This window comes from Calonectris borealis, chromosome 8 (genome assembly GCF_964195595.1).
Source record: "Calonectris borealis chromosome 8, bCalBor7.hap1.2, whole genome shotgun sequence".
In the NCBI taxonomy this organism is placed as follows: Eukaryota; Metazoa; Chordata; class Aves; order Procellariiformes; family Procellariidae; genus Calonectris; species Calonectris borealis.
In genome coordinates, this window is record NC_134319.1 from 123,347 (window position 1) to 136,296 (window position 12,950).

Below are 12,950 nucleotides of genomic sequence, written 5' to 3' on the forward strand. Positions count from 1 at the left end.
CAGTTGTTGGGGACTGGACCCACAAACACATGGTGCACAAATTTCATTCTCCACTGCCAATTAGTTTCATTCTAGCAGAGTTAGGGTCAGCCTATTAAGGTCTTTCTCCTGTGCTACCAGCCTTACCTTTAGCTTTAAGGTAAAAATCACGAGGAATTCCTGAGTATAGGGATGAGTCTCAGTTAAGACTTTGCAAATATTTGTTTTACTTTCATAATTTAAGTGATAGAACCTTGCAGTATTTACCACTACTTTTACTGGAAGTAGTTGATTATTTATCTATTAATTCTACTTGGCTGCAAGCATATTTCTCTACATAACTGAGGTATGCTCAAGTTAATCTATTCCTTTTGGATGATCAACACATACGTAGCCTGACGGGCATACTTCAAGGACACTCACTATCAATCTAGCATAAGGTGCTAGTTTGGGTTAAGGTGCCCCAAAGAATTAAAGCATACAACTGTGCTTCTCTTAAAGACAGACTGGGGAGGCTTCCAGATACACAGACAGGGCCCCATAAGTTTCCAGTGACAGACCCAAAACCTTGCAGTGGCCTCTGTCAGCACCACAAGAGCTGGTAGGAGCAAAAGGACTAAAAATTACCTGTTACTATTTAGATAGAATTTTATTCTAGAATCCAAATCATTCAACTTCATAAATATTTTTAACCGGAAAACAATAAATGTACTGCAGGTGATTACTAATACGGTACACACTCTTACTCACCAATCTGTGCCATAATTTGACAGAGAGCAATCTGTTTTAGGTATGTTGATTTTCCACTCATATTTGGTCCTGTAATAATGACAAAATTGTTACCCTCTGTCAGATATGTGTTGTTAGACACAGGTTTTTCCATAGCTATCTTTTCAAGAATGGGATGCCATCCCTGCTTGATCGCTAAAGTATCTGTAAATTCTGGACGAACTAAATGAGAAAAAGGATATAAAACATTGCAGAGTTAGTATGGAAACCTTTATGTTATTAAACTAGTGCATTTTAAAATAAAGTAATTCTTGCAGAGCAGAAGTCAAACTCTGTGGTCCCAATTCCCCAATTTTTACTTTCCTGTAGTGAGCAAGACTAACATGCAGCACTTGGGAAGAATTACCAGCCACTTTCAGGTATAGATTCTAATTGTCACGCAAGTCTTCATGATTTATTACTACAAAAAGAATCCCATAACTAACACTTCATTTCTAAATTAACATGCCGTGCTTGTGTTCTGTAGTAGGTAGGGTTGGACTCCAGTAATAAAGAAAAATACAAAGAGCGAAACTTGAAAGGTAATTAAAACAAAAAACCTGAAGCCCAGTTTCATAGCTAATGTATTTTTAATAATTTATTTTTATACTGCCATGAGCATATAAAGTACAGGGGTCATGAACTGTTACTACAACATATGTACCTTATTATATAAGCACGGGAAACAAGGAAGTAGCATTCCTTCTATTTTTGTTATATTTTATTGTATTTATTATTTGCATGTATACTACGCCTACATAGATCCATTTGATACTGCGACTATCTGTACGTATTTCTATCAATACAGTCCTTTTCTGAACCTATTCCGTATGCCTGTTCTTTGTCTACCTCAATGGCAGTACCTCAGGCTAACAAAGAAGCGTTGTTAAATTTGGTGATTTGTTTAAATGGAGCAGCCTTCAAGAAAGAAGTGCCAAAACAGTTTTTCAGGTTTAAACATTGGGGAACTCTAATCACCTGGTGTAGGTTTTAGTCATTTAATGATTTAGACGAAAGAGTCAAGTGGCAAAGGGGACTGAAATCTACGAGTGACAGTCCATTTATTTTGGTGGATACACATTCACGCCCGGCTGTGCAAACTGCAGGTGTAGATTTATGGGAGAAGTTAAGTGGCTTTGGTCTTATTATTACCGCTGAAGAAAACTTGTGCTCTGATTCATTCGGTGGGAAAAGGCTGTGATGTTACTGTTCAGTTACATATCAATTCATGTGCTACGACTGGAATCATCAGCACATGAAGATTCACAGTCCATACTGCAAAGTAAACTGATCCTGCTCATGAATGGGAAATTACATAGCAGCATCAGTAATGAAAAGCTAATACACCTCCTGAGATGGCTTCCAGACCTGATTTAGTATCTACACCGCATTGTACTGTAGATAAGTATCTCAGGTCAGCATTAATTGAAGACAACGTACTCATTTGTACGTTGCAGAACTGGGCTCGGGCAGGATGAACAATATAGAGGTACACACATGATCCTGGATTCCTTAGAAGACTCCAGTTCTAAAAATGTCTAGAAGTGCTACAGAAATTGAAGCAGATAAACAAAGGTAGCCACATATTTTGTAATATGGTATATAATAAATGCTGATCTGCTTATATTATCTTGCACCCTTTCAGAACAGAAGTGTAAACTCAGAATGTTCACAGGCTTTGTGCTTTTGAATAGAATATGCTTGAACTGTCTCTCTTGAAAAGACTGGCTGTGAAGGCTTACAGCAGCTAAATGGCAGAATGTAATTTCAATGAATGGAAAAAGAAAGAACATCAGCACAAAACTGGCAAGGATAGACCACAGACACTCTCCTAAAGCCTACTGAGACCCAGAAAAATAAATGATGTGGGCTTAGCAATTGGAGAACCAGACAGAACAGCCTGGATATTCTCCAACAGAAGGGTCTTCATCTGGCTCTGATGGAATCAAAGAAACTTACCATAATCAGAAAGAGTGCAGGCATGGGCAAATGAAAGCAGCATATCCAGCATTGACACAATGTCAGACAGCTTGTATAGGCAATGAATATGTTCATAGATCTCATTCAGTAGTTTACACACTATTCTGAAATAAGACCCTGATTTAGTTGTTGCACAGTACATACTGTCACTTTATACAACTTACAGAAATAAAGCAAGTTAATAATGTTCATACTGCATACATTAGGATGGGAGGTTATTCATAAAATGCCATAAAATGCTTGCTCTGCCAGATGCAAGCAAAAGTACAAATTTATTTGAAGCAAATTAAGATCTTATACCATCATCTCAGATCAAATTCTGCTATCAGACACAAGACACACAGCTCAAATACCAACAGCTCATAAGAAAGCTTCAAAAAGAGAACGAACTAAAAATGTAGCTATGGAATCAAGTATGTTTTATTAACACGTCAAATGCGACTCTAATTCCCTTAAGCCTTCATGTTAATAAAAACCCCACATGGTTTCTAGAAAGAATTTCCATAAAATTGACATGCAACATTACACTTAGTAAGTCTTCTGAAATAGACAGCAGAGCAACATGACATGCAGCAAGGACAAAATACAAAAATATTCAGTTCTACTGCAAATGCAAGGAACTGATTAAAAGTAACAATTCTGCATTACAAAACTAATGCATTCATTGTGTCATTTTGTGTAGATAATTCACCCATAAAAATTTAATAAATATGATGGCCACCCTTACTAATAAATGCCTACATATTTGTAATCACGTTTAATACAATACACACTTTGTGGATTTTTTTTGTCTCAGGAAGTACACTTGATCAGTGTTGCTTTGGATTATTTCTGTAAGTAGCCATAACTTAACACAAAAATAGCTTTAAGAAATAGTGTAATTAGCTGTCAATTGGCCAAAATAAATGTACTTAGCAAATATTAAAAAGTTTTAAATGGTCTTACAAGTAGGTCATGTGATATATTTCTCTCAGGGACTCCTGACATCTTTCATTCATTTTTATTAAATCTGCTGAAGTGAAGCTATACGTATTTTTCATTTTAGTGATCTACAGGGAATTCAAACCAACAATAAGAACATATTATCAGAAACAAAAATAGTTTCTAAAAAGCAAACTGGGAACAATACGGGGGGGGGAAAGTGGAAAAAACAATACCTGGTTTCATTTTTCCCATATAAATTTTTATGAAGAGAATGCAGTTATCAGCAAGATATACAACTTTATATTTACACACAACATAATTGCATGTAATTGCACATTTCTGACTATATTAAGTATAACTAGAAATAGGGCAGTTATAAAACCATACAAATTATACCTTCATTTAATTCTAGATACCTTAACTGAAATTATTTTAATTGTTGCTTAAATTACTGTATAATGTGCATTTTATTAATGTATTATAGATTTTATATACATTAAGTATACAAACATATTATGAAAAAACATATCTAGTACAGATACCTTTGTAAATTCAGAAGGAAGTTGGCCATTGGGTAACGTTGAACAATCAACATTCATCTGGATAAAAAATCCACGAGCAGAGCTGAAACTTGTTTTCATTGGTAGGTTGTACTTTTCTGCAAGTTGTGTTATCATACCTACATACCACAAATAAAGATTTGACCCAAATTACATGCATTCACGTGCACACACATACATACAGGTTTGCGTTGGTACAAAGATGCATGCTGTTAGTGTGATCTATAGGCATTGAACGTGTCAGGTAAGTAACATGACAAAAGGCCTTAGAGGTGGATCTCCAGGGAGTTATTTAAGTAACATATTAATGTAACAAATCTGGCTGAATAAAGCTAATGGGAAAAAATTCCAGTGGAGAATCAGATAAATTCATGTGTTCTTTAAAGGCAGTTCATGTATTTGACCAGCTCCCAGGTGGGCCTAACTATGGAAAGGAAAGTTTGCTCAAGCACTTAACGTCAGTGTCTAATCAGTGGACAGAATATGAACTGTAGACTAGGGACTCTGAGTTTTTAACGAATTCATGATTCTAAGCAATCTTCTTTCCCCAGACTGAGGGTAATGCTTTACATTTGTCATCCCCCTCTTAAATCCATCTTGTTCCTAGCTGAGAAGATACCGTACGTGGGAAACTGTTAGGTGATAGAAGAATATGTACTGTTAAATCATGGGAATTCTGAATACTGCAAAGTGTGGTACTCCTGTGACAAGAAAGGATGGAGTTACTTAGTGGTGTTTCCCTGCTGCTCATTGCTCTAAGCTTGCTCACTCTCATGTTCCAATCACTCATAACGTAGACTAGCAACTTAGGACATTCTGGATATAGAATCATAGAATGGTTTGGGTCAGAAAGGACCTTTAAAGATCATCTAGACCAAGACCCCCTGCCACGGGCCGGGACATCTTGCACTAGATCAGGTTGCTTGAAGCCACATCCAACCTGACCTTGAATACTTCCAATGATGGGGCATTCACAACCTCTCTGGGAAACCCGTTCCAGCATCTCATCACCTTCATCATAAAAGATTCCTTTCTTATGTCCAATCTAAACCCACCCTCTTTCAGTTTAAAACCATTCCCCCTTGTCCTGTCAATACAGGCCCCAGTAAAAAAATAAAGGCTTTCTCCCTCCTTCTTACAAGCCCCATTTACATATTGAAAGGCTCTCTGGAGCCTTCTCTTCTCCTGGCTGAACAACCCCAACTCTCTCAGCCTTTCTTCACAGGAGAGGTGTTCCAGCCCTCTGACCAGTTTTGTGGCCCTCCTCTGGACCTGCTCTAACAGGTCCATGTCTGTCTTGTGCTGGGGATGCCAGAGCTGAATGCAGTACTCCAGGTCGGGTCTCACCAGAGCAGAGCAGAGGCGGAAAAGCACCTCCCTCGACCTGCTGGCCACGCTTCTTTTTATGTAGGCCAGGATACAATTGGCTTTCTGGGCTGCGAGCGCACATTGCCGGCTCATGTCCAATTTTTTGTCCACCAGTACCCCCCAGTCCAGTATCCCCAAGACCTTCTCTGCAATCCATTCATCCCCCAGCCTATATTGATACTGGGGACTGCCCTGACCTAAGCGCAGGGCCTTGTACTTGGCCTTGTTGGACTTCAGGAGGTTCGCACAGGCCACTCCTCACGCCTGTCATGGTCCCTTTGGATGGCATCCCTTCCCTCTAGCGAATCAACCGCACCAATCAGCTTGGTGTTGTCTGGGAGCTTGCTCAGGGTCCACTCAATCCCACTGTCTATGTCATTGATGAAGATATTAAATAGTATTGCTCCTAGTACAGACCCTTGAGGGACACCACTCGTTACTGGTTTCCACTTGGACATTGAGCCATTGACTGTAACTCTTGGGATGGGGATATCTAGCCAATTCCTTATCCATCTCATATCCATCTCTCATTCCTTAGTCCATCCGTCAAACCCATCTCTCTCCAGTTTAGCAACAAGCATGTTGTGGAGGACCATATCAAAGGCCTTAGAGAAGTCCAGGTAGACGATAACAGTATTTTGTCACCTAAGAGTTTAATCCAGTAAAGAGGAAAAGAGAGAAGAATCCCTTCTGCAAGCATGTGGCTACAGTGAAAACGGGAAAGGGGAACACATCTGTTCACATGCTCTGGAATCACAGCAGCTACCAAATTTTGGAAGGTTTAGGAAATAAAAAACAATAGTGTCTGTACTTTTCACTGTGTACTATGGAGAATGTAAGACTAGAAGGAAACAGGAAGCTTACAACATACGATAGATAATAAAGTTTCTGATGCTCTTTGAAGTTTCCAATTACATAGTAAACTAAGAACATGGTCCTTTAGCTAGAAATCAACATTTTATACTAAAAAAAGGAGATCCATTCCAGAAAATTTTTTTCCTTCTATTTTGACTTAATGATAAACAGGAAGGTTATTAAAGCACAGTAACAGACATTATGCTAAAATTCCTTTTGTTCGTATTTTCCAACTCTTAATAGCTTGGCTAAAAAGTAGTCCACAGACTGCTTAAAATATAAAGAACTCAGATATTTTAATTCAAGAAGCTAAAACAAAGGTTTACATGTTTTATGCAGAATGTTTTAGTTGGAATAATTCTGTTACATTAACTTTTTTGTACTTTCAGAGGACAAGGAGCAACAGTTTTAAATACAGGAATCACAATGTAATTGTTCAACTTCATTAAAATAAAACTGAGTTTTTATCTACAAACGGAGAATCTCAATATGTATCTCAAAAGTACTTCAGTTACTTATCAATGACAATCAGTTTATACTAATACTTGAAAAATACTTGAAAAAAATACTTTTTACATAGAACGTTAGAATACATATGATTACATGGCTTCTATATGCCAGGTGCAATGTACTTTGAACTCCAAATAAATAAAAATCTTGGTTTAGAAATACCTGCTATGTCATCAACAATTTCTGTGTATGTTCTACGAGCTATGTCAAGGAATTCATTGATGTTAGGCTTAACAGCATAGCATTTTTGGGTCCTCATACTCAGACATCCTTTTGTGTACCTTGTATCGTCATTAATTACAGTTGTAATCTTTTCAAGTATAATTCCGAATCTGCAATATTAGTTGTATTGCTAATTAGCTACATAATACTTACAATTTTTATTTGCAAATTGTCCAAAAATTACAAATAAGAGTATTACAAATAACTGAAGCAAATTATCTACTGTTAAAACCAAGCACTAAATTTCATGTCTATTTTTTGCCTCAGAATGAAATATGACTATAGCCAAGTCTGACAAAAGATATCATTCACATCTTTGGGAGATATACATTATTTCTCAAATATACAGGCAACAGTTGATTTTTGCATTATTATGGGGACTCTAGGAAACCACTACTTCTGTCTTTTCAGAATTATTTCTAATGGAGTGCTGTTCATCAGCAAGCGCAGTATCATAGCTAACTTTCTGCTCTCCTTTTTTCCCTGTATTTGTTTGTTAGTTGAAAATTAGAATTTTTGACAATTAAAATCAGCTTTTAGGCAAAAGAATTGAATTGTACCTGTAGCTACAAATAAGCGAAGATGCAACATCTTTAATTTTACAGACATTCTTAAGAAAGATGAGAGTTTCTAACATACTAGCTAAAGTATTATGATAAATACCTTGTATCTTCAAGAGAATTGTAATAAGCCTTTAGCAGCGGTGTGTTACAGCTTCTTAAAGCAGCCTGTTGAAGATGAAAACATGGACATGAACAGTTACTTCTTTCTGTAGCCCTTTTAAAGGACTGAAAGTTCTTAGATTCACTGAGGCTTATTAGCAGTTGCATAAGCAGCTTACAGAATCTGAGCAGGAGTTTCAGTTAAATGTTTGTTATAAAATCAATTATTCAGGTAATGGTGGGAATCCAGTTCTTCAGAGTATTAGACTCAAATGCATATTTTCAATTGGCTTAAGAATTAACAGACTATGTTGGCAGTATTGCGTTCCGCAAGATATAAAGTAAATTTTTTTTTGTGGACTTGATGATCCTTATTGGTCCCTTCCAACTTGAGAGTTCTATTCTATATTCTATGAAATTTAGCAAACTGCACTGTATAAAAATAAGGACAAAACGGTCTGTACTTTATAAAAAAAAATGATAGAGACAGCTTACTTTCAGAGGCTCCACAAGTTCTAGAGTATGCTTCAGGTAGATTAAATTAGTTATTTTTGATTCGGCAGTTTTAACCTGTTGAAAAATTTTACAAATATTCGAGGTGTTTGTATGTCTGCCTGTTTAAAAAAGTACTTAGAACTAGCAGAACTCATACTGTTAACTGTAACAGGTTTACACTTTTAATGAAAATTGCTAAAATATTTTGTAAGTTCACTTTGACAACTCGAAGTATAACTGCATAAAAAAGAGTTTACCTAAATTTTACATTGCCTACTGTGATAGTTTGCCCATCAGTAGCTAGTATTTTCGTATGTCTGCACTGATAATGATTGACTCTGAGAACACTTACTAACCCAAGCTGTGAAAACTTCTTTTAATCTTCTACGTATAAATAGCTCTATACAAGCTCTAGATAGCTCGTAGACTCTTTCAAAGCGAATACATTCATAATTAAGAAGCATAGCCCTTTTCATAAATGTTGTTAAACACAACATAACCCAATCTTTGACTTATCTTTGGTTAATATTTTTATATCCTTAAACATCTGCTCATGTAATTAAAAAAAAAATTCCAATAAACGTTTAAAAATTTTGCTTACAATAATGACTGCTCTTCAAAATGTTTTGTTCACATACACATTCTACATTGTTTTGTATGCCCCATTAACATTTATGATAAAGAATTTTGCTGCTGATATTAGGGCATAGCGTATGTGCTGCATAGCATATACAGTACATATGCACTGTGTGGGAGGATTTTAAGAAACCAACAGATAAGCACATTGTTTTGTTCCAAGGAAAATCTAGTGTCAGTTTTCAACATGAACACAGGAGTATGACCCCATGTGAAATCTTTTCTTGTTCGTATATAATAACTTTTTACTCTTGTGGTAGAGGGCATCTCTTGCCTTATCTTACCTTCTATATAAATTTTTTTTTCTGTAAAAGATAGGACTAAACAATGCTAAACGTATGAACGGAAGAATCATAATCTGCAAATAAATATGGGGTCTAAGTCCCATGATGGAATCGGACATCAAAAGGACAGATACGGTCATATGTGAAGAGTTGGTATTTTGTAATGGAATGTACCTTTGCTAAAATAGTTCTTATAGGAACTTGAACTGAACTGGTGTTAAAAGTGGATCTTTGTACACACTACACTTCAGGGTCAAAGGGAGAAAATTAATGAATACAACTACAGTCGATAACTCTTCTATATAATGTTACCTCTTTATGATTCATTAATGACTAAAATGCAAGCCTATACTTTACAGTATCTGAAATTAATTTGTCCACAGTCACTCTGATATGTAAAGCATGATAATTCAGAGAAATGTTTGACTTTGTTTTTATGCTAGAGACTTAAGACCTACAGATTTAAGTGCTATGTCAGTGGATCAGCCCTAATTTAACTTTTGCTATTTCTTGGAAATTCATTTAAACCAAAAATACTGGTGCCTTCTGCCTGTGAGAGAAGGAATCAATCTGTCACATGCCTAGAAATTCAACAGGCACAGAATCTATTGAATTTGTTCTTCAGATGGATGACCAAGTAATCCAGAGCAGGTGGTCCTCATTTCCACCAAAAGTTGGATGTTGATCCAACTTCTAAGGATCCTTCATGACTGAGACAAGAGGGTCTTTTAAGGGAATCTCGTTTGTTTTTTTTTTTTTTGTCCAGATATGTTTAATTTGCTTATATATGCAGATTTCGTAAGAAGAAGTACTTGATTTCACCGATGACATGATTTTCCAAGTAACATATCTCAGCAAGATTGTCAGTTGATGGTCCTCCCTGGCATGAGAGAATGCTCATGTTGAACATAGCACTCACATTTCTAGTGATTGAAAGTAGGCTTTTCAGACGAGCTCCTCCTCATCTGCTGACTGGTGGAACATTTTGCAATGAAAATTTTTATGGAGAGTGGGAATGGAACACACTGAATGGGTTAATCTAGCATTTGATAAAAGCAACTGAGTTCGTACTTGAACGAACATGTCTGTTGCATGAATAGTACATTCTGCTATATTGGAGCCAGTCAAGATTGAAAACACTGCAGTTAAAAGTTTGGTGTACATGGTTCTATGTACACATAAAGGCATCCAGTCTGACAGTTTTAGTCATGCAGCTGATCTTTCATTCATGTTACTGATCTCTACAAGGAAAGCTGGGAGCAATAAACATTCAGCTTTTTGGATATGTCATTAAAGAGATTTATCTGCATTTATTACAGTCCTGCTGGAGTCTGTACCTGATTTCTCTAATTGGCATTAGAGAAGTCATTTATCTAAGCAGGTAAGTCAGCATGTGAGAAGACACTGAGAAGTGAAAGAATTGTAAATATCCATGATGCTGGCATACCAGCATGAAGACAGGCAAGCGTAAGTCTCAAAAGCATTGGCAGAAATACCCTACTCAAGTACAGTGTGCAAATGTAACTTATAATGGAATTGTTACAATATGCTTAGTAGAAAAAAGTTAAGGTTCAGTTATCTCAAGCTCACTGTAGTTAACTGTCATGTCCAGTCTCAATCTAAGATCCAGTAGCAAGCTACATGTATTTATCCTGTTTTGATATTTGTATTGCATGTGTTAACGTACAGATTGATATATAAGGCAAGGTCTGATGAAAAAAAAAATCTTTCTTTGAAACATGTTAATAGTCACTAGGAGGGAGAAAGCTTTTATACCCCCTTCAGCAATTTTTGTTTACAAACTAGTTAAGAACAGGAGCTGACCTCCAGTCTAACAAAGACACATTGGCACACTGAAGGAAGAGAAACCTCAGTTTAATTAATCACAACTATCTCCTGGTTAAAAACGTTACAGTGTGATTTTCAAGGCAGAAGATTAAATCTGTGTTGAGCTCCTAAAAGACTTCAAAGGCGGAATTCGCTATAAATACTGAGGAGGAAAGAGGGGTTCTAAGGAACTTGAATCTGAAGGTATATTCAGTAATTCTCCCAAAGGTGATCTGTGATGGAAGCTTTCTCTCTTGGTCAAGTTCCTGAATGCACTCTAATGGATGCAACATGAGGCATAAGGTACTCATGCAGACTGAAACCATGGCTGTCACTGAAAGGGGATAAGGGATAAAATACCTTCCTGCTGAAGCCTTACCATAAGCAGATAAAGTATTGCTTGTCTTTCAACTAAACTATGTTGTTGTAAGCATTTATAGCTTTATTGTCTAGTTATGCTTTTATGAATAAATGCTTTTATCTGCATTTCATTTTGGTCCGCCTTGTAAAATGTGTGATTTAAGGGAACAGATAAGAGCAGGGCACTCTTTTAATCCATAAGACAGGACCCTGAGAAAACTTAAGAGTAACCAATTCGCCAATACATTACTTATTCCTTGCATTCAAGGGTTAACAGAGACGCATGGGTCAAGTTGAGAATTGGACGCAGAAGGGACTTCCAGACATCATTCATAACCTAGATCTCTCTCTCTGCGTGCTTGAGACATAAGGTTCTCTGCTTACGAGAACAGTCAGTGTAAGGGAAACTTCTGCCTCATTTGGTACTGCTCATGCTGTGCAAGTGAGTGTATTGTTTTCTGTCAGCTGGTTGCTGTTCAGAAGAAACACTTAACTCCTGCATGAAAAAGCTGCACTTAGCTCATACAGTGTCCGTGTCTTGGAAACTAACAGGTAAGTCCCATTTCTGGCTTTGTGTGTTTACACGATTGACTTAGTAACTGAATACAGATTTAAGTTTATCTATATTGTAAGCACAGCTGAGCAAAGTCAAAGTGCTTCTTAAGAACCTTTTTCAAAATAATTTTTCAGGCAATAAAGACTAATTTCTATTGATTTATATTACATGAAAACAAAGAAATTATTTGATTTCTAGTAAGGAAGATGCTTAATTTTCTTTAGGCTAGCAAAAATTGTATTAACCTCCAAAAATATGACAGTAAATTTCTGTTATACACTTTTTCTTTTTATGCTGATGTGAAGATAATTCCTCTTTCTCTGTCAAATAGGATGTACACTTACGAAGAATAAAGGTGGGGAGTGATGAAAAATTAACCATTTTTGGAAGTCAATTTGCATAAATTAAGATGAATGTGATATTGAAGCAAACCCAAATCTTCCTAACATTCTCCTATGAGGATCTTCTAGTGCTGTAAGATAAGATATACTCTCAATCTACGATAACATTATTCCATGTCTTTTTAAGGTGCAGTCTTTTTCTTATCGTATTATGCATATTTATAGATATCACATTTATATATTGCATGTTATAGCAGATAACTGATCATCTAAGGTGTATTTTGAAACATACTGTATCCTGCTTTGGAATTTGTACCAAAACTGAAAGTAGTTGTTCTGTATCCAGGAATTTTGAGATAACTGTAAAACAAAAATAAACAGCTCAGAAATTGAACGGAAATTGTAATAAAGTCTATTTTTTTAAATGCACACAATTAGTGATACTTATACTAATCTTTTTCTTTCATTCTATCTTCACAAATTATTTACCAGGGAAAAAAAAAGGTTAAAAATAACTGCTATCTAAATTATTTTGTCATAACTATACTTACTGTACCTAAGCATGTAGTGATCATTGTACAGGTGGACATATATCAATTCAGCAATATTCTTTTTGTTAGATT

General features: G+C 36.2%; 1 protein-coding gene across 5 annotated transcripts in view; it reads right to left on the bottom strand.

Annotated features, from left to right (window-relative positions):
• Positions 1–12,950, bottom strand: part of MSH4 (mutS homolog 4) — a 34,264-nt gene that overhangs the window by 5,712 nt on the left and 15,602 nt on the right. For all 5 annotated transcript variants that reach the window (XM_075155507.1, XM_075155504.1, XM_075155503.1 and 2 more), the window contains 8 exons: positions 12,620–12,687; positions 8,324–8,398; positions 7,830–7,894; positions 7,107–7,276; positions 4,194–4,330; positions 3,673–3,776; positions 2,707–2,831; positions 730–930 (listed from right to left, as the gene is read on the bottom strand). In XM_075155507.1, the coding sequence (XP_075011608.1) occupies positions 730–930; positions 2,707–2,831; positions 3,673–3,776; positions 4,194–4,330; positions 7,107–7,276; positions 7,830–7,894; positions 8,324–8,398; positions 12,620–12,687 (945 nt within the window). The remainder of the gene's footprint in view (positions 1–729; positions 931–2,706; positions 2,832–3,672; positions 3,777–4,193; positions 4,331–7,106; positions 7,277–7,829; positions 7,895–8,323; positions 8,399–12,619; positions 12,688–12,950) is intronic.